The sequence below is a fragment of the Trichechus manatus genome, unplaced genomic scaffold, assembly GCF_000243295.1.
Source record: "Trichechus manatus latirostris isolate Lorelei unplaced genomic scaffold, TriManLat1.0 scaffold00017, whole genome shotgun sequence".
Classification (NCBI taxonomy): Eukaryota; Metazoa; Chordata; class Mammalia; order Sirenia; family Trichechidae; genus Trichechus; species Trichechus manatus.
In genome coordinates, this window is record NW_004443953.1 from 18033130 (window position 1) to 18061044 (window position 27915).

At 42.8% G+C, this 27915-nt stretch overlaps 2 protein-coding genes, 1 non-coding gene and 1 pseudogene across 5 annotated transcripts in view; 1 reads left to right on the forward strand and 3 right to left on the reverse strand.

Annotated features, from left to right (window-relative positions):
- The window catches only part of ARMC2 (armadillo repeat containing 2), a 126257-nt gene extending 102739 nt beyond the window's left edge, over positions 1 to 23518 (forward strand). The window contains exons 13-18 of the mRNA XM_004372448.2: positions 2025 to 2343; positions 9734 to 9856; positions 10181 to 10294; positions 12119 to 12251; positions 12790 to 12950; positions 21750 to 23518. Coding sequence (XP_004372505.1) covers positions 2025 to 2343; positions 9734 to 9856; positions 10181 to 10294; positions 12119 to 12251; positions 12790 to 12950; positions 21750 to 21907 — 1008 coding nt within the window. The 3' untranslated portion in view covers positions 21908 to 23518. The remainder of the gene's footprint in view (positions 1 to 2024; positions 2344 to 9733; positions 9857 to 10180; positions 10295 to 12118; positions 12252 to 12789; positions 12951 to 21749) is intronic.
- Positions 398 to 1021, reverse strand: LOC105756057 (60S ribosomal protein L30 pseudogene; annotated as a pseudogene).
- Positions 11301 to 11408, reverse strand: LOC111819753 (U6 spliceosomal RNA). The gene has a single exon (XR_002823327.1). It is a non-coding gene; the product is annotated as a U6 spliceosomal RNA (small nuclear RNA).
- Positions 23519 to 26397: 2879 nt separating the features above from the next.
- The window catches only part of SESN1 (sestrin 1), a 110724-nt gene continuing 109206 nt past the window's right edge, over positions 26398 to 27915 (reverse strand). For 2 of the 3 annotated variants that reach the window (XM_004372449.2, XM_004372450.1), the window contains exon 10: positions 26398 to 27596. In XM_004372449.2, coding sequence (XP_004372506.1) covers positions 27510 to 27596 — 87 coding nt within the window. In that variant the 3' untranslated portion in view covers positions 26398 to 27509. The remainder of the gene's footprint in view (positions 27597 to 27915) is intronic. The other variant, XM_023727631.1, reaches the window with a different exon arrangement.

The following is a 27915-nucleotide window of genomic DNA, read 5'->3' on the forward strand; positions in this document are numbered from 1 at the left end:
GTTGTCCTTTGTCCTTGATCCTCCCTGTCTTTTTTGCCACACCCAGTACCCTGTGCTGCCCCACCTCCACTTGGGGTCCCACCTGGACCTGGGCTCTCTGAGCAGCACCTGCTGCTCTCAAACTTCTGGTGCCCATTTGGTGATTAAAATATGTCCTGCCCTTTGACCTTTGTCCCCTTTCCTTAAGGCTTCTGATAACCACTAATCTGATAAACTAAGTCAGGTTTATGGTAATCCCTCCCTTATGACAGATTTCATTTTAAATGGGACCTTCAGAAGATAATTCCTAACTGTTCTGAAAAGATGGCCAGGCCAAGGAAGAGTTTGGTTGAAAACACCCTACCTGGGAGGCAGGACTTTGATGTGGAAAGGACCCAGCAGTCTGGGTAATCCTGGGTTCAAATCCAACTCAACCCTTATTAGCCATGTGACCTGAGCAATTATTCTTTTCTTTCTCACTTGCTCTCTCTCTCTTTTTTTCTTAAACAAACTCTGGCCAGTTTCATCAAAGGAAAAAAAAAATTGCATGATTTGTTTTTCACCACTCTGTTTGTTCTGGCATGTTTCTAGTGATATCGGAATCATCTGGATCAGTGATAAGCAGTGTGCATACTGTGCCCAATTCAATATTATTGCCACTGCAGTGATGGACACCCAACAGTTTTGGTCAGCGAGGCTTAGTACTCTGTTTCAGATTTGGGCAGTTGTTGATAAGGATGACCAGTTTCACTTTGCCTTGCCTGATTGTCTTCAGAGTCTGCTTGTACCCCAGGACGTACTTTCCACTTTTCATAATGAGTTGGAGCCTAGAGTTGATCAACTCCAGCGACTTTTTTGTCTTCTTTGTGGCCACCATCCTCCTGCCTTATGTGTGGGCCAGCCCCCAACCAAGAGCAACCACCAAGATGGTTGGGGAGGGAGAAAAGCAGGGCAACTTTTCTAAGCCTCAGCTTCTTGTCTGTTAAAATAGCACAGTGCCTGGCACAATAAATATTGACCCAGAGGATAGTTCTTGAATGATTACTCTCTCAAGGAATGAAGATGCGCATATTATACACCCAGGCCCCTTGTAGCGCCTCGGTAAATGTTCCTTTAAGGTCTCTCCTTCCCAGGTGACCTCCTTCGCCGTATGCTGACCTTACACATAGGTCTGTCTGTTATTGTCAAATTAAGAACAAAACTTCTGTATCTTGTTCAATTTTCAAATGTTCTCAGTTTAGAGTTTTTAAAAACATTTTTTATTATGAAAGATAGCCTGTCTATGGAAAAGTGCATAAAGCATATATGTACAATTTAGCAAATAACTATAAAGCTGTTACCCATGCAGCCGCCACCCTCGTCAAGAAAGGCAGGGGCTGATGCAAAGTGGTATACGTATCTAACATGATGGTTTGCAGCTGGGGTGATTCTGCCCCGCAGAGGACATTTGGCAATGTCTATAGATGTTTTTGGTTGTCACAACTAGCATCTCGTGAGAAGAGTTGCTCAACATCCTGCAGTGTGCAGGACAGCCCCCCACAGCAAAGAATTATCCAGCCCAGCATGAGAATAATGCGTAGGTTAAGAAACCACAGTGTAACCCAATATTATCCATTATGCAGGAAATGCCTGATTTTGAGAAACAGTGCTTCAGCAGGAGCTGGACTTTTAGGAAAAGAATTGGATGCTTAAAAAATCGATTCATTTCAAAATAGTACAAATTATGTAACACATTATTAATAATGTTATCCCACTCAACTAATTGTTCTCTGAAAGAAAAAAAAGAGGGCCAGCCAGAATTATATGAAGTTAATAGACCTTGCTAATCGCATCAATCAGTTTGTATTCTTTCATTCCCGCCAAGGGCTTTTAATCTCCCGTCAGTTTGCACCAGTCGTGGGAATCAAATGCTGTACAAGTTAAAGGAAGCCAGACGTGTTCCATTGTACTATTAATTAAATTGCGAAACGACTTAAACACTGTACTGTTTCCAACAACTTATTCCAGCCTTTTGCACTTCTAACTCTGTCTTTAATTTATCGCAGGATTTAGTCATTCGTATTGTCTTCATTCTTGGCAACCTGACAGCGAAAAATAACCAAGCTCGTGAACAGTTTTTTAAGGAGAAAGGGAGCATCCAAACGCTGTTGTCGCTATTCCAAACATTCCACGAACTCGATCTGAATTCACAGAAGCGGGTGGGTGACAGAGACGCGCAGGCCAAGGCGCAAAGGCAGCCCTCGGGCGTGGAGGACGTGCTCATCAAGCTGACGCGCGTGCTCGCCAACATAGCCATCCACCCGCGCATTGGCCCCGCGCTGGCCGCCAAGCCGCAAGTGGTGGGCCTGCTGCTAACAACACTGGGTAAGATCCGCGGCGGGTCCCTCTCCACATACACAGGCCTTGGGGTGGTGAAGATGTTCTTAGCACCACTGGCTCCTTAGATGATGTTCTTAAGGAGCCCTGGTGGTGCAGTGGTTAAGCGCTTGGCTGCTAACCCAAAGGTTGGCAGTTCGAATCCACCCAGCAGCCCCGTAGGAGAAAGACCTGGCAGTCTGCTCCCTTAAAGATTACAGCCTAGGAGCACTTTATGGGGGCAGTTCTACTCTCTCATATAGGGTTGCTATGAGTCGGGATGGACTCCACGGCAGTTAACAATGAGGCTTCTTAGCTCAGTGAAGGGAACATTCCTCTTCTGTTCAAAACTGCTTCAAAAGCAGTACAAATAAAAAAAAATTTTTTTAAGAAAAAAGTAATTAAGATCATTACTAAAAACCACGGAGTTGTACACTTTAAAAGGGAGAATTTCATGGTATGTGAATTACATCTTTTTTTTTTTTTAAGTAAAAAAGTAATACCGATCAAGTTACCAAAAATTGGCTGAACTAACCACAATACCAGAAAAAAAACCAAACCCCTTGCCATCGAGTCGATTCCAACTCATGGCGACCCTATAGGACAGAGTAGAACTGCCCCATAAGGTTTCCAAGGAGCACCTGGTGGATTCAAACTGCCAGCCTTTTGGTTAGCAGTCATAGCTTTTGACCAGTGCACCACCAGGGTTTCCTTGAACTAACCCCACAGAATTTAAAGTCCCAATTTTTCCCTGGGTTAGTCCGCACATTCAAGTGTATTTGTTTTTCAGGTTTTTGGATTAACTGTAATTATAGCCCGCAGCCACCCAGGCCCCATCTTCCCACACTTGCACATTTGAGGCCTTGTCCACATTTGAGGCCTTGTCACAGGCACCTCTGCCTGCTGGTGTGTGAAGGAAATAACTGCAATTCAGTGTAATCATCTGAGCCACTACTTACCAGACTCTGTGAAAGACTTTGTTGTGGAAGAAACTTTAATGCCTAATGAAAATGGTGTTTTTGGGTAACCTGTGAACTTTTTTGCTGTTTAATTTGTAAGAGCCATTACTGAGTCCTTACCCTACAATCAGCATGCAGTGTACTGTATAATCAAAGGAGCCCTGGTAACACAACAGTTAAGCACTCAGCTGCAAACCAAAAGGTTAGTGGTTTAAACCCACCCAGCCACTCCTCGGGAGAAAAGACCTGGCAATCAGCTTCCATAAAGATTACAGCCTAGAAAACCCTATGAGGCAGTTTTGTCACATGGGATTGCTGTGAGTAGGAATCGACTCGATGGCAATGGGTTAAACTATATGTTGCAGTTTAAAAGAATGAAGTAGGATGGTAACTGAAAGGTCGGTGGTTCAAACCTACCAGTGGCTCCTCGGGAGAAAGATGTGGCAGTCTGCTTCCATAACGATTAAATCAAAACAAACCAAACTCACTGCTGTCAAGTGGATTCGAACTCATAGCGACCCTACAGGACAGAGCAGAACTGCCTCATAGGATTTCCAAGGATCGGATGGTGGATTCGAACTACCAACCTTTTGGTCAGCAGCCTAGCTCTTAAACACTGCACCACCAGGGCTCCCCATAAAGATGACCCCATGGGAGCAGTTCTGTTCTGCCCTGTAGAGTCACTATGAATTGAAATCAACGTGATGGCAATGAATTTGTCTGCTTTCCAGGAATGTCAGTTGACAGACAAGAACTACACAGCATATGAAAGTGACAGAAACAAAGTGCACATGGGGTATAAGGACTGAGGGAACGGAGCCACCCAGCCCATTTTTGGGATGTTTGTGTGTAATAACAATGCTTTGCTTTATTATGGAGCTTTATAGTTTAAAAAGCGCTTTCATACCCATTACCTCACAACAGCTGCATGAGGGTGGGTTGTCATTTTCACCATTTTACAGACAAGGAAACAGGCTTGATGAGATGAAGTGACTTTTATAGGTCGCAAAGTTACTAAGTCACCAAGCCCCAAACTCATGCTCCTCTGTTCTACATGTTGCCTGTCTCGAGAAGGGCTCCTAAATTCTGACTGAGATTCACCCCCATGACTTGTCACTTTCGTGTAATAACTCAAAAATCTATACATTTGGTCTTGACCTCTCTTCCAGGTTGCTGATTGCATATTAAATTGTCTGCTAGAATCTGCATCTGGTTGTGCAGTGGACACTTCAGACCCAACATGTTGAAAGTACAGCTGTTTACAAACCTATCCTCCTGTCTTTCATAGGCAGATACAGAATTCAGCCTCAGCCATCCCCTTCCCACCCTTCTGTCCAATGGGTTTACTGTATGCTGCAGTTTAAAAGAATGTAGTAGGGCGGTAACTGAAAAGCCGGCAGTTCAAACCCACCAGTGGCTCCGCAGGAGAAAGATGTGGTGGTCTGCTTCCATAAAGATTAAATCAAACCCATTGCCGTTGAGTCGATTCCGACTCATAGCAACCCTATAGGACAGAGTAGAACTGCCCCAAAGGGTGTCCAAGGAGCAGCTGGTGGATTTGAATTGCCAACTTTTTGGTTAGCAGCCTATCTCTTAACCACTGTGCCACCAGGGCTCCTGCTTCTGCCCGAACAGTAGTGTCTAATTGCCTGGGCGTTGTCTGTCACACATGTTGTCTTTTTTCCATCCCTGCCCCCCCCCCATTTCCCTAGTTCTGTCCATGCCTGGGCTGATCCTTTCCTCTACCCCTCCTTACAAGTTTCCCTCCTCAGCTCTCCTTCCAAATCATGCCATTACCGTCTGCCCCATCACACACGACGCTAAATGTCTTCTCCTTGCTCAAAAGCTTTCCGTGAAACTCCTTGACTTGTAGCATAAAGTCCAACTCCTTGACTTAAAGTCCACCTTCTCCACAAATACCCTCACTAGAAGCAACTTTCTGTCTTGTTTTTCTGTTGTTGTTTTGATTACATCTATTTCCTGACCACATAGCAACCTTGAGGGGCAGGAACTATTTTTTATTCACTCTTGTATCCCTGAAAGAGCCTAGCAGAGTGCCTTATTCATAGCGATATTTGGTAAATGTTTGTTGAATTCAGTTGGAGAAGATGACATTTGAAGTGGCTGGGACTTTGACAGGCAAAAGTCAGAGAGAGAGAGAGAATGAGATTCCAGGTGAAAGCAAGATGTGCTACAAGGAGTGTTCACCAAGTCTTGAGTCAAGGGTGCTAAAACAGCTAGAAAGTTCAGTGGAGGACCTTGATTCTTCACTGAGGCACCTGATCATTATCCTTGGAGGGGTACGAAGATATGTAGGGCCCACATCTTCCTAATTAGCAGAGCTACCAGAGCCCCTGGGTGGTGGATATAGTTAATGCACTTGGCTACTAACCAAAAGGTTAGAAATTTGGGTTCATCCAGAGATGCTTTGGAAGAAAGGCCTGGCAATCTACCTCCAAAAAATCAGCCATCGAAAACCCTATGGAGCACAGTTCTGCTCTCATGGGGTCATCATGAGTTGGAATCAACTCAACGGCAGCTGGAAACCAGAGCTACCGTAAGTGGGCCTTGACATTTTTGAAATTCAATTTTTGAAACAAGCTCAAACTTTGCAGCATTTAGGTTATAATATTTCCATGTCTTTCCATGTTCCTTCCTACCCTGGAGGCTCAGCCCTTTAAGGCGGTGCTTCTCAGCCCATGGCCCGGGAACCAGCTGCCTCAGATCAGCTGTGGAACTCATTAAAATACCCTTTCCAGGGCCTTATCCAGAAACTGACTCAGTGGAATGAGTTGAGAGTCTTGGAACCTGCATTTCAACTCTTCCTTTGTCTCCAGGTGATTCTTGTTCCCGTTAAATGCTGAGACCCAGTGCTCAGGGAACCGTAGTTGTTAGCCTCTGTGACAGGTGAGCAACTACAAAGTTTCAACCAGAATGAGTTGTCATCTGCTGCAAGCTCTAGCGCTGTACCTGGCAACAGCGACCTAGGTGGGGCTAAGTTCTTGGATTGGGGACATATCCTTGTGAATGGCCAAGTTAAGGAGTAGAGCTATGCCTGATTCATTTTCCTACAGTTGTTAATATTCACTTGTGAAGTGAAAAAGTTCCTGGCCTTATAACAGTTTTATGAGCTTGTAAATTACATTCGTACCTGTAAACTAAAGGTGGAATCAGTAACTTGCTTTTGATTCCCAAGAAGGTAATACCTTTTGGATAGGAGAAAGAGGAAGCAGATTAGGCTAGAGATAAAAAGATTACCCCAGGGGGCCTAGCTCCGGCCCAGGGGGTCTAGCTCCGGCCCCCTTGGCCAGAGTCCTTAGGAGACTTTGGGGCCCGTCGCCTTCATGCCTTCATCACCATGTTCTCTTGGAAGGGCAGATGCCCAGCCTCTGTCATTTGGCGATTCGCATGGGAGGTCTCTCCAGTGTATTTTCTTGAGGTTACTGGAACTCAGGAGTAGCTTCCTTTTTTAAAAAAAAAATTTCTCATTCGAAAATTTATACACCTATTGTTTTGTGATGTTGGTTGCAATCCCCACAATGTGGCAGCACATTCCCCCTTTCCACCCCAGTTTCCCTGTGTACATTCGTCCAGTTCCCTGTCCGTTCCTGCCTTTTTGTCCTGCTTTGGGACTGGAGCTGCCCATTTGGTCTCGTATATTTGATTGAACTAAGAAACACGTTCCTCACATTTGTTATTTTTTGTTTTATAGTCCTGTCTAATCTTTGTCTAAAGAATGGGCTTCAGGAATGTTTTCAGCTCTGGGTTAGCAGAGCGTCCAGGGGCCATAACCAGCCTCCTCTTCTTGACCAGTGAAGCTCTAATCCAGTGGTTCTCAAACTTCTTTGTGCGTAAGAATCACCCAGGAGCTTATTAAAACAACAGATTCTTGGCTCTACCCTTAGAGATTGTGATTCATTAAGTTAGGTGTGGGCCTCAGGAGTGTTCTGCATTTTAAAAGCTTCCTGGCTGGTCCTGATGGAGGCATTCAAAGGCCTCACTTTGAGAAATGCTTTGATCTCTGCATGGTTAGAACTCAAAACCCTATGAGGTTAAGCAGAAGTTAAGAAGACCTTCTTTCTGGTGGCTGGTCAGTGTTCTCTAGTCTACCAAGTCTTGAGCAATTGTTTGAGCAAGATGGGATCCCTTCTCTATTCTATCCCCTAAAAGTTTTTTAACTCCCCAAAGAAGCTTCTAGGAGGGTAAAGACAAAAGATCCTCCACCTCCACCTTCCTTGTATTCAGCTCAACTGCTGAAGTAAATTCTCTGAGCCCTACTAAGCCCTACTCTCTTATTTACCTAGTGCTGCTGTAACACAAATGCCACAGGTGGGTGGCTTTAGGAGCCCTGGTGGCACAGTCGTTAAAAGCTATGGCTGCTAACCAAAAGGTCAGCAGTTTGAATCTACCAGCCACTCCTTGGAAACCCTATGGAGCAGTTCTACTCTGTCCTGTAGGGTCACTATGAGTCAGAATCAACTCCACAGCAACAGGTTTGTTTTTTTTTATTTTTTGGTGGGGGGTGGCTTTAAAGAACAAAATTTATTTTCTTTTCTGTAGGCTAGAAATCCAAATCAGGGTCTCTGTCGTGTCGATTCCTTCCTTGTCCGGTATCCCTGGATGTTCCTTGGTTCCTTGGCATTCCTTGGCTTGTAGATGATCTTCACACGGTGTTTGTGATCTCCTGTGTGTGTATCTCTGTGTCCTTTGGCTTTTTTTATAATTCAGAAGTGATTAGGTTTAGGATCCACCCTACTGTGGTATGACCTCTTTCACATAACAAAACAAAACACTTATTTCCAAACACGGTCACACTTACAGGTACCAAAAAACCAAAAACCAAACCCGTCGCTGTCGAGTTGATTCCGACTCATAGTAACTATAGGACAGAATAGAATTGCCCCATAGGGTTTCCAAGGAGTGGCTGGTGGATTCGAACTGCCAGCCTTCTGGTTAATAGCTGAACACTTAACCACTGCACCACCAGGCCTCCTTTTACAGGTACAGGGGTTAGGATTTCAGCACATATTTTGGGGGGGGGGCACAATTCAATCCATAACAACTGCTAAACTGGTCTCTGCTGATTTCCCGCCTGTTTTATCTGTATCAGTGTGAAGCAATGCACAGATCTGGGGAGAAAGAAGCTGGTCTTCAAAGGGCCTGCCTGCCCCTGACAGGCCTGGTCACGTACATGCAGCCCAAGACCAGCGCCAGGGCTGTGACTTTGTGATGCAGAAAAGGCCCGCTTGCTCACTGGTCATGTTGTACCCACCTACCTGAGGTCAAAGTAGCTGCCAGCCTATTTATCCTCCAGGCTAAGCACTCCTCCACCTGACCCCTCCTGCTGTCCTGGACACTCCCCTTAGCCTCCCTCATGGGAAAGGCATTCCTTGGGTCATCTCCCTTCCACCTCTCTCCAACCCTGACCCCCTCACAGAGGAGTTGCTTGTACCCCCGAAATTGCCTGTCTCATTGCAGAAGGTCTTCTAAAAATAAAAAAAATGTTTCTATAAGAACCAGCCCTCTCAGTGGGCCCATTTACTCGAGATTTGCTACCTTAAGGGCAAGCTCCATGTTCCACATTCTCTTACATCTGTGAGTCAGTCTCAGAGGGCAGTGGATTCTCTCATGCTCTTTGGAAGCAAATTATTGCCCCAGTGGCTCTAATGGACCCCTGGTGACAGTATGTCTTTGGCCTCAGCAGGGTGCTATGGAAAGAGCAGGACAGTAGAGTCAGGCCTGGATTCAGATGCCTGCTCTGTGAAGTCAGGCAAACTACTTAACTTCTCTGAGCCTCAGTGTTCTCATCTGTAACATGGGCTATTAGGATACACCTTTAAAGAATTAATTATTGGAGAGCGGACATTGAGTAACATTGTGCAGCTTACTCTCAGGGTTCACTGTGTTGAGAATAGACTTAGTGAGGCAAAGGGGGAAGAAGAGAAGTCAGTGAGGAGGTGAGATGTACTAGGGTGGTATTAGAGGAGGTGGTGAGAAGTGATCAGATTCTGCATGTTTGGAAGGCAGAGTTGATAGGAATTATGGATGGTTTGTGACCTAAGGATTGTTCTGTTGAGAGCTGGCAGGTGTGGGGAACAAATTCCAGACTCCCAGGGTGGAGGCCCTGGGAGAGCCCAAAGACTGGGCAAACCAGTTAGGGATTAGAGCTGGCTTCAGTTTACCCTAGAATGGCTCAGCTTTTTCAAACCCCCTGACTGGAGGGATTGAGCAAAGGGTGTTCTCTCTGCTCTGGCTAGGAGGGATCCCTGTGCGCTCGGTGTGTTTCCCTACAGGAAGAATCATGGGAAATAAAGCTGTACTTGCACAGCCCTTGCCTGGGAAGGTGGCTTGTCCCTGACCCTGCTGTTGCTGCAGTTGTGATGTCATTGGTTCTACCCCTGCCATGAGTCTTTGACACCCTTATCCTCACTTTGTTTCAGAATACAAGTCAATTGATGACTGCGAGGAGCTGGTGATCAATGCTACAGCAACAATCAACAATTTATCTTACTATCAAGTGAAGAATTCTGTAATTCACGACAAAAAGCTATCTATTGCTGAATGTAAGGTTCGGAGTTGGCCTTGGACAAATGAATGCTTGTTTAAGGTTTTGATTTTATTAACTAAACACAAAACTGGAGGCATTAATATTTTCTGACGTTTGGTCCAGATATCTTAGAGCCTGATTTAAGTCTGAGAATGAAACTGAAATTCTTTTTATGGGGAAAACTAGTTTTTTAGTTTTCTTGCTGAAGTCTCTTACGGTTTGTATTTTATTATCATTTTTAATTTTAAAGTTATCCGTATTTAGTATTATACTGATTTCTAGTAGCCTTTAAGTTAAAACTTAAATTCACTGATTTTATCTTTTTGGTAACCAAACCCAGTGCTCTTAAAGCTTCTGGTGAGTAACAACATGGATGGAATCCTGGAGGCCGTGCGTGTGTTTGGAAATCTCTCCCAATACCGTGATATCTGTGATTTCATTGTGCAGAAAAATGGTGAGTTAATGACACTTACATTCATAAACATGCAGTTCTTGGCGATAGTTAAGTGGTTTGGGAACTTGGGTCATCACAGCGTGGTAGTACTGGCTTCTGTTCCGGGATGTGTAGTGCTCAGGATGCCTAGATGAATCTAGGCAGTGTTTGAAGTGTTTGTCTTTCCCTGGTGAGTGGCCTTCTGAGTTCTGAGATGGGGGGTGTGTGTGTCTTAGGGGAAACAAGTAATCTAGACCCTTTATTTCCACCCATGGGAATGGGCTGAAGAGACATTCTACTTTATATGCTAGAATGTCCATTACAGTATTCTTGTAGTAGCAAAAATTGGAAACAACCTAAATATCCATCAACAGGCAAGAGGATGAATACATTACGGTATATTCATGCAATGAAATGTTCCTCAGCAGTTAAACTGGAGGTTCATGTATCAACATGGATAAACCTCAAAAACACAATGTAGAGGCGAAACAAGTGATAGGAGGATTTATACAGACTGATGCCATTAATTCCGACTCATAGCAACCCTGTAGATTCGCTGTGAGTCAGAATTGACTTGACAGCAATGCGTTTGGTTTGTTTCTTTGGAATGCCATTAATACAAGTTTTAAAACATGCAAAACACTCCTGGTTATTATTTATGTATATGCACTCACATGGTAATGGTATAAAGTACAAAGTGTACTTGGGAGTGGTAAACTCTACATTTAAGACTAAGGTTACCTCTGGAGAGAAGAGGGATGAGAGTGGGATGGGGGAGGGATGCACAAAAATGTAAAATTAGATCTGTAATGTTTTATTTCTTAATGACAGGTACACAAGTGTTTACACTAACCATATTCTTTGTATGTTTCAAATATTTCATGTAAGAAAAAAGTTATCCATGCCGATAGGAAATTTAGATAATACAGATATAAAAAAAGCAGCAGCAGCAGCAAACCATCACCCTCATCTTACGCCAGAGATAACTGTTGACATTTTGGTATACATTTTTTTATACTTTTCTTTTTTTAATATGGAACACTTCACGAATTTTGCGTGTCATCCTTACACAGGGACCATGCTAACCTTCTCTGTTTTTTTCCCGTTTTAGTATATGTGCTGCCAAAGTGAGCATTCTTTACACCCTTAAAACACATATGTGTGATGTAGCCTTTACCAAGCTCACTGCCCAACCCAGCACAGCTAGAAGAGGGTGGCCACTTCTCAGGTGCCCAGTGGAAAAAGAGGAGGCAGAGCACGTGCCTCATCCACTCTCCCCCAACCCTTTGCCCAACCCCTGCTGGATGAACTAGAAGACAGGACAAAGAGTTCCCAGTTCCTTCTTGTAGGAGTAAGGGAAAATACTCCCAGGGGCGGGGCGCCTGCTCCCACTGAGCCATCCCTGCACTGGAAGGCCTGCCGTTCCACAGGGCAGTTTCCAGCAGTCTGAGCGAGTCTTAAGAGCTGTAGCCCTAGAAGAATTCAAGGAAGCTCTTAACAGAAGCCTGACCCCCTGGGGCTGGGTATTTAACAGACCCTGAGGACAACCAGAAGTTAGAGATGAGTGTCACCACTGTGGTTGGAAGTCCAAAGTTCCCTCCTTTCCATGGCAGGGCTCCATCACTGCCCTGAAGAGGGAGCTGCTTTCTGGGTGGGATAGAGCAGTGTCTGGGGGCAGAGGGTCTTGTGGGGAGGTTCTGGAGTGCTGGGTGTTGAGGAACCCACTGATGGGTTAAGTCCACTAACAGGGTTCCCAGTTTTGCAAGTCACTACCTGTTTGTAAAACCAGAATATAGCTGAGACCCCTGAGAGTTCACTGGTTGGCATCTGTTCTCCACCATCCAGTACACAAGTTCATGATTGCACTGCTGGATGCTAAGCACCAGGATATTTGCTTTTCTGCCTGTGGCGTTCTCCTAAATCTCACTGTGGATAAGGACAAACGGGTCATTCTAAGAGACGGAGGCGGCATTAAAAAGTAAGTTTCAAGGCGTGGAGTCCTGACTCTTCAGGCTTCAGAAGGCATAGTTTTCTAGGAAGCTTGGGCCCTGATCTCATCCTTCCTCTGGGGCAGCAGTCTTTCAACAAGCTGGGCTACAGAGAATTTAGGGTCCACTGGGCACTTACAAAGGAGCCCTGGTGGTGCAGTGGTTAAAGCGAACGACTGCTAACTGAAATATCGGCGGTTTGAAACCACCAGCAGCTCCTTGGGAGAAACCACCAGACTGCTCCTCGGCCATCTGCTTCCATAGAGATTTACAGCCTTGGAAACCCTATGGGGTAGCTACGAGTCGGAATTGACTCGATGGCAGTGGGTTTGGGCACTTACAATAATTCAGAAGTAGATTATTGCTATTTGGTGGCTACTTAAATTCTTAGTAAATTATTTAAAATGATCACTGGATTTTATATAATATGAAATATAACAGAAGGATAATCATCGTGATGCTAAAAACATTAAAATTAATGGCAGATTCTGACCTAATAACGTCTCATTTTGACTTTTATTAACTCAGGTTAGTGGATTGCTTAAAGGATTTTGGTCCTACTGATTGGCAGCTGGCCTGCTTGGTTTGCAAAACTTTATGGAACTTCAGTGAAAATATCACTAATGCTTCATCGTGTTTTGGAGATGAAGACACCAACACACTCTCAGTCCTGTTGTCGTCATTTTTAGGTAAGGCTCCTGAGTATGAGAGTGTGAGTTTTATCAAAGTGAAATAATTTTTTCTTCTGTGACCAGTATGGGTAAAGAGGAGCCCTGGTGGTGCAGTGGGTAAGTACTCAGGTGCTAACCAAAAGGTCAGCAGTTCCAACTCACCAGCTTCTCCACAGGAGAAAGACATGACAGTCTGCTTCCATAAAGATTTTCAGCCTTGGAAACCCTACGGGGCCGTTCTACTCTGTCCAATAGGGTCGCTGTGAGTAGAAGTCGATTTGACGGCAGTGGGTTTGGTTGGTTTGGTATGGATAAAGATTGGTATGCATTTGGGCGGATGTAGCTCTACAAGCAAAAAGAACATGTTAAAGATTATTGTAATTTGGAAAGATTATTATCATTCTGGAAAAGGTACCTCTGTGATTTACAGTGTAGACACAAGGACTTTTAACCCATTGGGTACTGTCATGGTTTCTTCTATGACTTGCTTTTTTTTTGCATTTTCTGTAGCTGCATAAATACAGGATTTCAACATAAATATAGTGCTGTTATTTAAAAGTACACACTGTTGTGAATGAGAAAATATACCTGAAAGCTCCTCTGAGTTAAGTCATACTTTTAAATGAATTATACATTTTAACTAGCAGTTATATTATCATGTGGTGGTGATGGGATGTCTGTGAATGCCATGTGATGCATCCCTTTTGTGTGGCCTTTCTCACGTGGTCTTGTAACTCCCACCAAATGATAGAGTGGGACTGTGCAGATAAGGTAATTGTGGCCCACCAAGGGGATTGGTCAGTTTGTCCATCTTGCTTGGCTTAAAATGAAACATCCTGGAGGCAGAAGGAGAGGATCCCACCACCACCAAGGAAGAAGGGCCAAGAGTGGACAGCACATCCTTTGGACTTGGAATTCCTGCACAGGGATGCTCCTGCAACCGGGAGACTGAGAGAGAGAGAGAGAGGGAGAGAGCTGTAACACTGAAGACAGCGAGAAGTGGTGGCAGGAGAGACTGGCAGAAGTGACAGGCAGGAGACTGACAGGAGATAGCACAGTGGGGTCCCCAGCCCACAGAGGGAGAAAGCTGAGTGCCATCAGACAGGAGCCATGCTCGAGGAGTAGGGTGCCTCCAGGCATTTGATAGAGTTAGGTTTGCTGACCCACAGAGCTAGAGCTCAGCGCCTTCGGCTGAGGCTTCCTAACGGAGTAGGATGCCTCTGGGCACTTATCGGCAGAGCTAAAGAGCTTTGTAACTAACACTTGCCTGAGCAGGGCAAGAGCCTGAGGGCCAGAGGGAGTTGTGCCTGCAGGCACCTTCTGAGAAGAGGCTGTCCTCATGGAAGAACTATATCCTGAGCCTTCCAGAACCTGAACTGTAACCTGTTACTTCGCCAGTAAACCCCATAATTGTGAGTATGGTCTGTGAGTTCTGTGTGGCCATTGCAGTAGAACACAGCAGAGAAGTAGAGAGTGTCGTGGGAGGGACAGTTGGTATCAGAATTGGTAAAGATGACAGAGAGAGGAGGCACGTCTGACCTCCACCTCATGGAAATCAGCCTTGGGCTGTCAATCTTGATTCTCCTTCCCCTTCGTGAAGTTAAAGGAAGTCAGACAACACCTCCATGTCATTTTTAGAGTGAAACTATTTGACATTATAGTATAGTCCATATCTTTGAAAAAGCTGGAGCTCACTGATACAAAGCAAGGGAAGAAGATAGTTTCTTACATTAAAAAATGTTTCCATTATTATTATTATTTTTTTTTGATCCTGAGTTAGATCCAAAAACAATGATTTGGGCCAGTAAATGAGTTGAGTATTTTCAATAATCCTTTTCCCAAAATGGAGGCACTGTACCTTACCATTGCCCAACCACTGTGTTGAATCAGTGGGGGCAGTGTGGAAGGCTCACTGTGACTCACTGTGACTCAAATCCTGGCTCTCACTGGTGGTGGGATGTGAACAAGAGGCTCTCTCAGAGCCTGTCTTTTATCTCTGAATCGAGGATGATGATAATCCCTGTCCTGCCCCGGGGAGTTGTAAAAATCACAACAAGAGCATAATGGAAAGACCGGAGGCTTGTCATCAGACAGTTCTGAGTTTACGTCCTGGCTTTATCACTTACAAGGTGTTTGTCTTTTGTTTTTTTATTGTGGTAAAAATATATATAACAAAACGTTCACCAGTTCAACAGTTTTTACATGTGACATTGATTACACTCTCATGTTGTACAACCATTACCACTATCCTTTTTCAAGTAATTCTACCACTCACTATTAACAGAAACTCAGTGCCCCTTAAGAAATTGACTCCCCCTTTCCCCCACCTTTCCACCCTGGTAACCACTAACAACCTTTGGTCTCCATACCTTCGCTTATTTCATGTAAGTGGGATCATACAATATTTGTCCTTTTGTGACTGACTTATTTCACTCAGCATAATGTTTTCAGTGTTCATCCATGTTGTAGTAAATATCAGGATTTAATTTCTCTTTGTGGCTGAGTAATATACTTAAAAGTTTTTAAACTTTGGGCTTAACCTTTCTGAATTTATACTTCCTCATCTCTAAGATAGGGTAATTAATGTCCACCTTGCAGGGTTGTTTGGATGACTAAATGAGCAGATGTGTAAAAAGAGCCAAATACAATGCCTGACACATAGCAGGTTCTTGAAAAATTGTTAAGGTGCTTAGTCAGCTCTAAGTGCTGTAACTTCTGACAGAAGCAGAAGTTATTTGAAAAAATCAGGTTTGCTAGGTTCGTGTGAAATTTACTTTATCCAGGTGAATATAATTTTAAGAGTATGTGTGTGTTTTAAAACACAGAGCAAGAAAAATACGAGCATGATTTTAGGTCACTGAGCTTCGTGCTGTGCTCTATGAACATTAACCTTTCTCAGGTTAGGGAGCAGATGTACTTGCTCCAGCCAACTAACCAGTTGCCATCGAGGCAACTCCAACTCATGGCGACCCCATGTGTGTCAGAGTAGAATTGTGCTTCATAGGGTTTTCAGTGGCTCATTTTTTGGAAGTCGACCGCCAGGCCTTTCTTCTGAGGCATATCTGGGTGGACTCAAACCTCCCAACCTTTCTGTTAATAGCCGAGCATGTTAGCAGCTTGCACTACCAAAGTAGTGCACACTCACTCCACATACTCACGTTACCTCAGTTCAGTGATTCTCAACTGTGGCTGAGCATCGGAATCAGTTGTGGAGTTTTAAAAAACACACAGCCCTGGCCCCATCCCTAGGAATTCTGATTCATGGCTCTGAGATGAGGCTGAGAATCCGTGTTTTTAAAAAGTTCCACAGGTGAGTCTGGTGTACAGCCAGGATTGAGAACCTCTGCCTTGGTTAATGAAGGAGTGTGAAGAAGGATACACAGGGAAGAAAGAAGGCAGGAAAAAAGTGGAGAGTCACTCAGGAACTGGAAGGTCGGTCCAGATGGAACCTGAGTCCCTGCTGACCCCTGGGTAGCAGGCATCATCTCTGCTCCTCTGCTCCCCATTTTGGAGACCCGCTCTGCTCCATCGACGCTCCTGGATAAAGTTCTCTCCTTTCTCCCGCTGGCTCCCTGTAGGTTTCTGGTTGGTCATGGCTTCAGCTACTTCAAGGCTTCTACTTGCTGCATTCGGCCTGTGTCTGTTTGTCTCCTCTGTTTATGGGTGCACTTTTCAGTATGTCTCACATTCAGGGAGATGTGATGGCTCACTGTGTCAGTCTTCTGCAGTGCAGGGCTTCCATGCCTCAGGCAGCAGCTGCCTCTGCGGCAGGCTCTCTGTGGCTACCTTTGGCCAGTGGCATCACTAGAGGGGTGCAGGGGTGCGGATGGCACCCCCTGACACTGTCGGAGTGACACCAAAATGACCTCAGGGCTGGTGGCGGCGGGCAGGTGCCGTCAGGGGAGGGGCCGCCATTGCTGTGGCATCACTAGGGTTGGTGTCCCCCGTCACCCAGTGCGGTAACTCGTCACCAACAACCCCCTTCGCCTGTCAGGGTGGCGGCGGCCGGGCTTTGGCGCCTGCAATTGGATGAAGAGGAGGGTCTCTGCCTACTGCCTAGGCCAGTGGGAGAGAGGAGGAGCTGGGGGAGCTGTGCGGGGCGGGGCCAGGAGGGGCGGGGCTGCGCCACTAAGCGCTCCGCCCTGCGTGGGGAGGGGGCTGCTCCGCCCACCAGGGGGGAGTCGCTGGCCAGCCCTGCCCACTCCGGGTGGGGGGTGGGGTTGGGGTGACACGATGAGTCACCGCGCCGTGTGACACCAACCCTAGTGATGCCACTCCCTTTGGCATTAAACTCTGGGACTATCAGCCGTAAATGACCCGGATGGTGGGGTCTGGGGAACAAGGACGGCTCAGAAGGGGTGTGAGCATGCCGGGCTTCTCAGCAGGGAACAGCATACCTGGCAGGTGCCTTACTGTAGTGACTTACTGCCTACTACTCTGCCTCCTCATGTCTTGGAAGAAGTACAACCAGAATGCTCCTTGGAAGCAAGGATGGCGAGACTACATCTTACATACTTTGGGCATGTTTTCAGGAGGGACCAGTCCCTGGAGCGGGACATCATGCTTGGTAAAGTACAGGGTCGGTGCAAAAGAGGAAGACCCTCAAGAGATGGATTGACACAGTGGCTGCAACAGTGGGCTCAAGCATAACGATTGTGAGGATGGTGCAGGACCGGGCAGTGTTTCATTCTGTGGTACACAGGGTCACTGTGAGTCGGAACGGAATGGATGGCACCTAACAACAACCACTCCCTCAACACTCCCTTAGAGCCAGCTTTGCTTCTACTTGTGCTTCCTCACCTTCGTGCCTTTGCACGTGCCATATCCCTGACCTGCCTGTCCAAATGCTGCCTGTCCTTGGAGGCCCTTCTCAGCTTTTCAAGCCCACAGTCTTAGTCTAGCTATGGGAAAATCTATACTTTTGTATAAATATACATGTAACAAAACATTTGACATTTCAACAATCTTCACGTGTACAGTTCAATGACATTAATTATGTTCATCTTGTTCAACTATCACCCTTACCCGTTTCTAAATTATATCTCATCACCCTTAACAGAAGCTCAGTATCCCTTAAGCACTGAGTCCTCCTTTCCCCCTTGGTCCTATACTTTTTAAATAGCAATTAAGCATGAACCTGTGTAACTGCTCCTGTGTTGTCGTTTTGAAAGTTTTATTTTTCCCATCTAACTGAGCTGCTTTACAGAACTTGATACAATGTAGATACTTGATAGATGTTTGGGGATAGAATAACAATAGTGGTATCTTTGTTTTAATATGTGCTTTTAAAAACTTGTGGTTTTATCATAAGCTCTCTCTGAGGTCACTCTCCACGTGGCAAATGAGGAAAGTGGGTCTAGGTGGGTTATGTGATTGCCCAAGATCATTATAGCAAAGCCAGGACTTTTCACTAGAAAATAAACAAGATTTGTGTTTTCCTACTGTCTCACTGTACACTGTTATCCCACCCCACCCACTGAAGGGGACTGTGGCATGGATAACCAAAATGAAGACAGTTCAGATCAGGGAGCCAAGTCTCCAGAACAAGGCATCATAAATTTCTCATGTGATCAAGAACCCCTTCTTTGGGAGCCATGAGGATTGGGCCTCATGGGCCAGTGTTCTGTGCTTCCTCCTGGCTTTTCTCTTAGTGGTGTGGGCACTCAGACCCCATACCTCTGATAGGGTCGTTGCTGTGTCTGAGCACTTGGGCAAGTATAATGGGAATGTAGGTGAGAGTGTACTTGAATTTCAGTTCTTTTACAAAGATAACTAAAAAACAGGCCATTTCGAAAACAAGATGAACTGTTAAATCACAAAAGCTCACACTGAACTCTGAGCACTAACTGTTTTTAGAAATAATAGCAAGGCAGTTGATATAGTAATATTAGTTAATCAACTTTTTTTTGCTGGGTAACTGAGGGGTTAAAAAGATAAAGTAATGGTCCTCAGCATGGTTAGGATGTTGACCGTCTTTGGAAAGTGGCTTAAAAAGAATGTTGTCTGAAGCTTCCTGGTGTTCCTGCAATCACATCTTACAAACTCGTTAGCAATCTGTTTATCTTGAGGTTTTTAAGTCACAGGTGCCCGGGCACACTAGTGTACCATGAGCTTCTCTCAGGGCAGCTGGTGATCAGTGTGTGCAGTTTATTATTGTGAATGTAAAACACATTAGGTTATTTAATTTGTCATAAGGTAGGTGGAACTTAGTACCTAGATTACATAACAAGGGGTAGAGTGGGGCCCAGTGTTCAGGTTAGACGATCACATCAAGGCCATGCCAAAGAGTCATCAGGCACTTTCTGGAACACGTGAGGACTGTGTCTTATCAGAGAATAGTCAGGGCAATAATAGGTCCCTGAATAGTGCAGTGAGTAGGGAAGCTTCTACTGATGCTACAGCACACTTAAACTAGAATGGTGATTGTGTTACAATAATCACTGACAAATTCATTGTTTTGTGTCTTCTAATCCTTTCTAATACCTTGCCAAAAATCCTAGTATTTGAAAGTGTGCCGTGCAGAAAGAAAACGATTAGCAATCTAAATTAGCACGTCTCACACTGTGAGTTTTGAAATCAATTCACTTAGCTATAACCAGCATTTTTAAAAACTGAAATAGCAAAGAAAGAAATACCAGAGTGTATTACATGTAGTAAGGGTAAGTATTATATTGTGAAACATTTGTTATTTAAATATATAAGTATCTGTATACAAAGTCATGATGTAAAATATATTTCTTACTATGGGTAACAGGCAAAGGAGTTTGAAAATCATAAATCTAAATCTTTCTTCAGGAGCCGTGGTGGTGCAGTGGCTAAGTGCTCGGCTGCTAACCGAAAGGTCAGTGGTTCAAACCCACCAGCCGCTTCTCGGGAGAAAGATGTAGCGGTCTGTTTCTGTAAAGATTTACAGCCTTGGAAACCCTATGGGGCAGTTCTACTTGTCCTGTAGGGTCAGTCAGTCAGCCTCTGCCACTCTTTGCAGCACAGGTTCCTAAATTTAATACCGAGTGTAATATGACACTTTTTAAATGTATTTGCTGTATATTTATTTACTTTGAAACTTCAGACTGCATTTTTCTTACCTGTAGCTACTTGACAACTCTTATGTCACCTTGTCTAACCCAATTTAGAATTAAAATGGTCTAAGTGTGGATTAACTAATTACAGGCTGGGCATCAATAAAAGTAACATAGTCTTGATGTTAGATTTTTTTTTTTTAAAGGCAGAGATTCTGCTAAAACCACCTTGTCCTACATGGGCAGAATGCTTAGTATTCTGAGTAGCCTAAGTATTTTAAACAGGACTGCTAAGTGCCTGACTTGCACTGCTCAGGCCAAAGCAGTTGGGAGGGAAGGCCATAAAACAAGAGAATTCATTTTTTTAACAGAAGTTTGGTGCTCTAGAAGAGTAAGGACTAGAACGTAGAAATCGGAAACCACTCAGCGACCAGCAGACTCTTCTAGCCAGGAAGAAGCCAAATGGGAAGGGCTTTGAAAGCGTCTGACACCACCTGCATTTCCCTCTCCTGAATGCCTTATCTCGTGGGTGGGGAGATCCAGGTTTGCTTACAGGGGTTGCCGTGGTGAGACTTGCTGAAGTGTTTGTGTCTGCCTGAAATTTATCTTAGAGCTGCACAGCTGCCCACTTGGTTGTGAGAAGAGGAGGAACAAACTGGAGGTTACTCCAGACTATTCCAGATGCCCTTATCTTATTCTAGGTGGTAACATTAACACCAAAAGTGCTGAAGTACACATCAAGTGTACAGAAATATTCAGTGGAGAAAATCTGATGTAACTAGAGTAACAAAGCATTTTATAATAGAATTTTAATTGGCCCTATGGAAAAGAAAATTTTCAAATTATGTAAGTAGCAACATTTGTGGTTATTTTAGGACTTGGTGGTTACCACTTTAGAAATCTGCCTCAGGCCACAGACCTAAGAAATAGAAGAGCCAATCATCTGACTGGCAGGCCACGCACCTTCCTGCCGTCTGTCACGGGGGTGAGGCCCAATATAAACAAGTACAAATGTGGTGGCAAGTAGGTGCAGAAACCTTGATGAACATTTATCTTCCTACTTTGGTTGGATATGTTTATGGTGTTCACAGAATTAAGGGTATTCACAAAATTGGATTAAGAAGTAAATTAAAGTTGTAATTTTATATTCTGTTTTTACAAGTGCTTTTTTTCTGTATTATCCATGGACTTGTTTGGGATTCTAATATTCCATGGGATTTTCAAGGTCCACCAGTTTTCACTGTTAGTGAAGAGGGCGTAGGGGGTTTGTCTTTTCAAAGGAGTATGTCCCAGACTGCTATGAAGCCAGCAAAGATCTGATTTTTCAATAAAGTTTAAACTGAGCTATTTTCCCAAAAAGGTTCCCTGACTCCCTTTATATCTGTCAACCACTGAAATAATTAACTTTTCCAAAGTGCAGGCAAGGAAGTAACCTATTAATGATTTGTTTATTCTGAAAAATTGTGATCTGAGTTTTGGATGAGAACTTATAAAGACTCAGGAATGAGTTGAAATAAAAGCTGAGTTCAGTCTAGGATCTTAAAAAAAGATTATTGCCCTTTTTATTAAGGGACTAAAACATACTTATTTTAGAATATTGGTAAAGAAGAGAAGAACTTTTCACATTAAAACAAAACAATGACAACAAAAAACTCTCTTAACCCTAAAATCCTATCTTGTGTCATGTTGGTATTAACGATGGCCGAGGATGAGTTAACTCATGCCATCAAAAATTAGACTCTATTCAATAGGATTACATTTCTAAATAATTGTTGCAATTTTTATTTTTCTGATCCAGATGAAGAACTAGTACTGGATGGCAGTTTTGACCAAGACCTAAAAAACTATCACAGACTCCACTGGGAAACAGAATTCAAACCTGTGGCACAGCAGCTTCTAAATCGAATTCAGAGTCATCACACCTTCCTGGAACCCCTGCCCATTCCTTCTTTTTAACATGAGGTAGATTAACAACAGAAACAGGAAGTCAGGTCTCCTTCATTCTTAAAAAGCAATAATAAATGTGAATGTTTTTTTTTTCAGTATTAACCGATATTGAAAAGTTTTCCAGGTACTGATTTTAGTCTGTAGCTAAGTATTTTTAAAGAAAAAAAGCATTTCCCTTTGTTAGCTATTATGGAAAAATGAATATACAACGTGTTATTCTTTCTACTATGAGAAATGTAAGTTGAAAATATATGCAGTTTTTCTAAGCAAGTACCTTTTTCTTCTATTCTCTGTTAAATAATTTAGTTTTAGTCTTAAAATCCTGGTTTAACAATTCTGGAATTTAAGTGGTGGTCAGTTCATTAGTTAAGTGAACTGTGCAATGTAGACCATTAGACTTTGTATATAAAAAGAATGGTGGTCAATGCAGATGGAGCACATTACAATAGAAGCACATGTACTAATTCTTACTACATCTATAATAAATTTTCTGAGTAAGTAGTGGTATTTTTCTGATTCTCATATTAAAAGGAGTAAGCAGGGTAAGTTAAAGAGAAAACTGCTTTGGGCCATCTACTCTTTATTAAATAATAAGTAATATTATTTTATTATTTGAAATAAAATGTCTGGAGCAGACAGTCCCTTCTAATTGTAACTCTCTCTGACTAGGGAAGTGATGTAATGTATTGGAAAGAATGTAGTTATAGGTGTATGGCAGAATTGTTTGAATCCTAGTTCTCCCCTGCTAGCGGAGGACCTGGGGCATGTAACTTAATTTCTTGAGCTTCAACTGTAAAACGGAAATAATGCCTACTTTCTTAAAAGTGTGGTCTAGAACAAATCGTTAAAAGAGCAAATTGCCCAGTACAATGTCCGATGTGTAGTGGGTACTCAATACATTATGATGGCAATTAGTTTATTGGTTTGTTATTCTTTGTAGGACAGGCATGGCCCTTGAATGAATGATAAAAAAACCAAAGAAATTGAGATTACTGTTGTTACACTAGACAAATGAAGGAGACCTGGAAAAAAGAGCAAATGTACTACTCTGATTGGAGAAAAGCTGTAATTAACGGCACATCTCTCATCCTACAAAATACCAAGACTCAGGGGATGAGGGCAGGCAGCACAGACTGGACTGGCTTTTGGAGCCTATTAGAACAACCTAAAATTTCCAGAAACAAACAGACTTTCCAATGGCTCTTCCAATCTGAAGCTCATCCCTGGTTAGGGATCAGCAAGATCCTGTAGGGAGATTCACGTTATTGTCATCTATCTATTCATGAGTATATGCTAGTAGATGCATTGCACTAGATGAAATCAGTTGAAGTCTGAGGGGTTAGTCTCTCCAAAATTTTTAAGGATCTTTTTTTTAATCCATACCAGGCTATATATTTTACTTGCTGTGAAGAAGGGCAAACTTCTTCCCCCTAAAACAGCCCCCTCAAAATTTATAACTAATATATAACTTATGTTAGGATACCATCATACTTGCTCTTCTCCATACTACATCACTCCTATGGTGAAGTGAGTTCCTTTATGTGGCCTTTTGCCTTGGTTATTTGGAAAACAGCTTGAGCGATTTTTCCCCTAAGCCCTGAGGAGTTACCTTTGCTCTAGTTTTCTACCCTAGAGGGCTTACTTTTGTCCAGGTTGATTGACATTTCCTGGGTAAGCTGTAAACAGCTTGGTTTGATACTTTTTGCCTGGCCCTGGGCTGCACTCTGCCCTGTGATTGGTATACAACTTGCAGGGTTTGGTCAATAGACTATGCAAATGAGGTGAGATGTAGCCTACTATGCAAACGAAGTGTGTGGCCTACTGAGAGGGGATTGGTCAGTTTGTGACCCCTCGTGGGCGTGCCATGCCTTGAAATTGACAAAGAGTTTGTGTATTTAAGCAGCGTGTATTTAAGCAGCCATCCCCACAGAGGTTTTTGTGAAAGCAGCAGCAGGAAGAAGCAAAAAGAAGAAAGAAGAGAGAAGCAGAGAAAGAGGAGGCAAGGAGCCTCCTAAAAGAGCTTTAACAAAAGACAAGGGATGTTTAACACTGAAGATGGCACAGGCCAGGGAGGGGGCCAGTGGCAGAGCCAATGGTGACAGACGGCAGGGCCAAGAAGCACCTGCCCTCGGGGCCGAGAGGAGGCATACAAGGTCGAGAGGAGCTGAGAGAGCTGTTCTGCACTGAAGAAGGGAGACTTTGCCTGCAAGCTTCCTGATCTTGAGTTGTACCCTGTTCCTTAATAAACCACTTAACTATAAGTATGATCTGGGAGTTCTGTGTGGCCATTGCAATGGAATATCAAACCCAGAAGAGAAGTAGAGAGTGCCTTGGGAAGGACAGTTGGTGTCAGAATTGGTAAAAAGGTTGGAGAGTGGAGGCATGTCTGACTTAGACCTCACAGGGATCAGCCTTAGGCTGAACTTGATTTGCATTATCCTTCCTGAAGTTAGACAGGTTCTGATGCTACTGTTACTGCTACTTCCACCCTTTTACACCTTTCCTGCAGACTCACGTGTGCGCTGAACAAGTTGGAACCATCTACCTGCTTTTTGCTATCCCTTGATATTCACGCATACTCAAAAGGTGCTAATAAACTTTCAGAGTACCTTAATGATGGGAAACATGCTTATCCAACAAGTTTTATTTATCTACTTATCAATTGTTTGTATCAAAACTAATTTGAAATAGCTAAACTATTAGAAGAATAAAAACCCCATTGGCTTTTAAACTGAAGTTAAAAAGCATCACTACCTTTTGTATGGAGAAGTTAAACCTAAATAACTGTGGTGAATATACAAGTGTTTGGAATTTAATCTCATTTTTATAGTAAGAGCTACTCAATTAAGTTTAGCCTAATATAAAAGTTCCCCAAATTTCACCAGAAACCTCAGCTTTTAAAAATCAAATCCTGGGAACCTTAACCAGAAATCTTTTCATGATTATTTAAGAAAAATTTTTCCTCTGGTTGGGGAGGGTTTTGATATCCTGTAGAATATTCTACTTTACCTTTCCCAATTATTTTGGAAACTATTAATTTCAGAGATTATCATAACATTAGAAATCCTGTGTGCTTAGTTTTGGAAAAATGTTCTAACAGGAAGCACCTGTTAAATGAGAGGCGTTGAAACATCAACTTTGTATCACAGGCATGCCTTTTATTACTTTAGGTATAAGAACACTTTTCTACTCATTAAAATCTTCAATTTTCAATGTTTGATTTCTAAGTGGTTATAAGCTTCAATGAAGTAAGAAAATAAATTGTAGTTGATCTCGTTTTGTGATCACCATACTGCTGATTAGAACCTCTACTAGAAATTTTGTATTTTGAATGGGAGGCACAAACAGCAGAAGCAGAATGAGTAAAATTTTAAATACATCCAGTGCAACCTTAGTTGTTAGGTTCACCTGTATTACTACAATGAGATAACTCAGCAGACAGGAATGGGGAAGGCATGATGCAAATTCAATGTGTAGGACCACTGTAAGCTAACAAAAGTCTGTAGACTAGATCTGGGGAAGAGAGCCATTTTGGTTAATCTAATAGAAGTATATATTTCTTTAAAAGAATATTAAAGATAGTAATAATTTATTTTTAAGGTTTCATTGGTGGTTCAGTGGTAGAAGTCTCACTTTCCATGAGGGAGACCTGGGTTCAATTCTTGGCCAATGCACCTCATGTGCGGCCACTATCTGTTTGTCAGTGGAGGCTTCCGTGTTGCTATGATGCTTAACAGGTTTCAATGGAACTTCCAGACTAAGGTGGACTAGGAAGAAAAGCCTGGACATCTGCTTCCAAAAATCAGCCAGTGAAAACTCTATGGATAAGAACAGTCTGATCCACAACTGATCATGGGATGGGGATGGGGATGGTGCAGGACCAGGGCAGTGTTTCCCTCTGTTGTGCATGGGGTCACCATGAGTCGGAGCCGACTTGATGGCACTTAACAACATCTAAGGTGATAAACAGTCTTATCTCTTCGCACTAGGGTAGATATCCTTGAGGGCAGGTACCACCTCTAGTCAAAATTGTGCCCCCCCCCCCACCATGCTCTCAACACACATGATAAATTTGTAGGTTCTAGATTGAGCTCAATGTTTTGATGAGTAAACAGTTATTAAAACATCTTGGATTAAATATAGAGCTATTTCTAGTAGTTGCACAGTCATTTTTTTTTTACTTTATAGTCTCTCCCTAATGAGTCCTTGTTTCTAATAATTCTATTTGAACTCTAAAACTATCTCAATTCAAAATGGACTAGGCAGGGACACCATTTTAACAGTCATTTCCAAAATAAAAATGGTCTCAGATAAGATCCTGAAAGTCCACTCCTCTTTGGATCTTCCAAAATGGCTGAGTTTCACATTTAATTTCAGTCTTTCATCTGATAATAGCATCACTTAAGTGTGAATTTACTTGCTTTATAAAAGTAAATACAGATTCAGAATTGTTATTGATTGTTAAGTCCTGGTTTTTTAAGGGATTGAGACAACAAATAAAAAATGGAGAAAAATTATTCTTTATTGAAAAATACCAGTAATACTGACAGACTTCAAAAGCAATTCACGCTTCCAGAATACAAAGTACTTAATTTTTTTCAAACCTGTTTGCATTTCAAACAAATTAGCATTTTTCTATATCCAATTTGATAACCTGACTAAAAATATTTTCCAGCTTTATTATTTAAGGAGCTGCACAACCTTTAAAGTGGGGACCATGGAGGTGGGCAGGACCAGAGGGCTAGGATGCACCTGGGACTGCGCAGCAGTCTACAGAAACATTTCCACAACTTTGGTGCTAGAGACAAAAATACTGCACAAGACAGCTGCCCTCCAGTGTCAGAGAATCTCAGGAAACAGTATATCAAAAGATAGCTAGCTTTCTTATAATTTACACACTTTCATTTAAGATTGCTTTTTAAAGAAAATCTTTAAGAACATCACTGCAATTTAATATCATCCAATAACTCTGAATTTTAAAAAACAACTAGAGTGAAAGAAGTGAACTGTTACCATCGAAATGGTCTTTGCTGAGCTGTGAGTAATATTTCTGTGCTTTTTTAGATGCAAAAAAAAAAATAACACATATGCAAAGTTTAATTTGAAACCACACAAATTATGTATGTAGGCTCAGATAGTAGCAGTGTTCACTTTTATTACTAATAGCTTAATTGGAACAGCCATTCTATTCATTCCACCAGCAGGAATAGCAGCACCAAGATCTTCTAAAATCTTTATGTATAAAGCTTATGTCATTATCCAAGTCCCATTCTTTGCATGCTCCAATTGTTGTTACCTTATTTAACATAAAAGCAACAGGATTTGGAGAGTTACTATTCGCTGTATTAAAACAGTTATACAGCATCTTGTACTGTCAAAAAGCAAAATACTGTGAACGGCAGCCCTTCTTCACAGCTCTAACTTTGAAGCTGCCAAGCATTCACTGCTCATGCCAGCAGCGGCATTTCCACAGTAAAATAGCAGAAACTAAAGGAATCATGGCACAATGGATTCTGAATTCTTTTATCTACCATTGGTCCTGGGGCTTAGTACCTTCCCCTTGTAGACTATATCTGCTGATCATTCCGTCATCTTTAATGGAGGAAAGATATCAGGTCATATAGCGGGTAATGGCTCTCAGAGCATAAAGCAGTTCTGCTTGCATCCTAGCTTCTATAAGAAGCAGATTAACATGAACCTGAATATAAAACACAAGAGCATATAAAGCAGGATTATAAGCATTCAGAATCACAGTTTTTCAGTGCATCTAATAAACACCAAAAATAAGTAAATTTTCAATGTGTCACTGAATAACTTAGACAAAAATCTTGGGCTTGTTTAATAGAATATCAGTATCTCAATAAAATAAAAGCTACCTGACATTCTTTTTGGATAGATGTTTTGAGCTTTCATTTCTATTTGATCACATTTCTTCTTGAAGGTTTGTTAAAATTTAGAAAATGCAGACGCTGCTTTATCAGAATACCAAATCCCCCCACCTAATCATCATTTAGTAA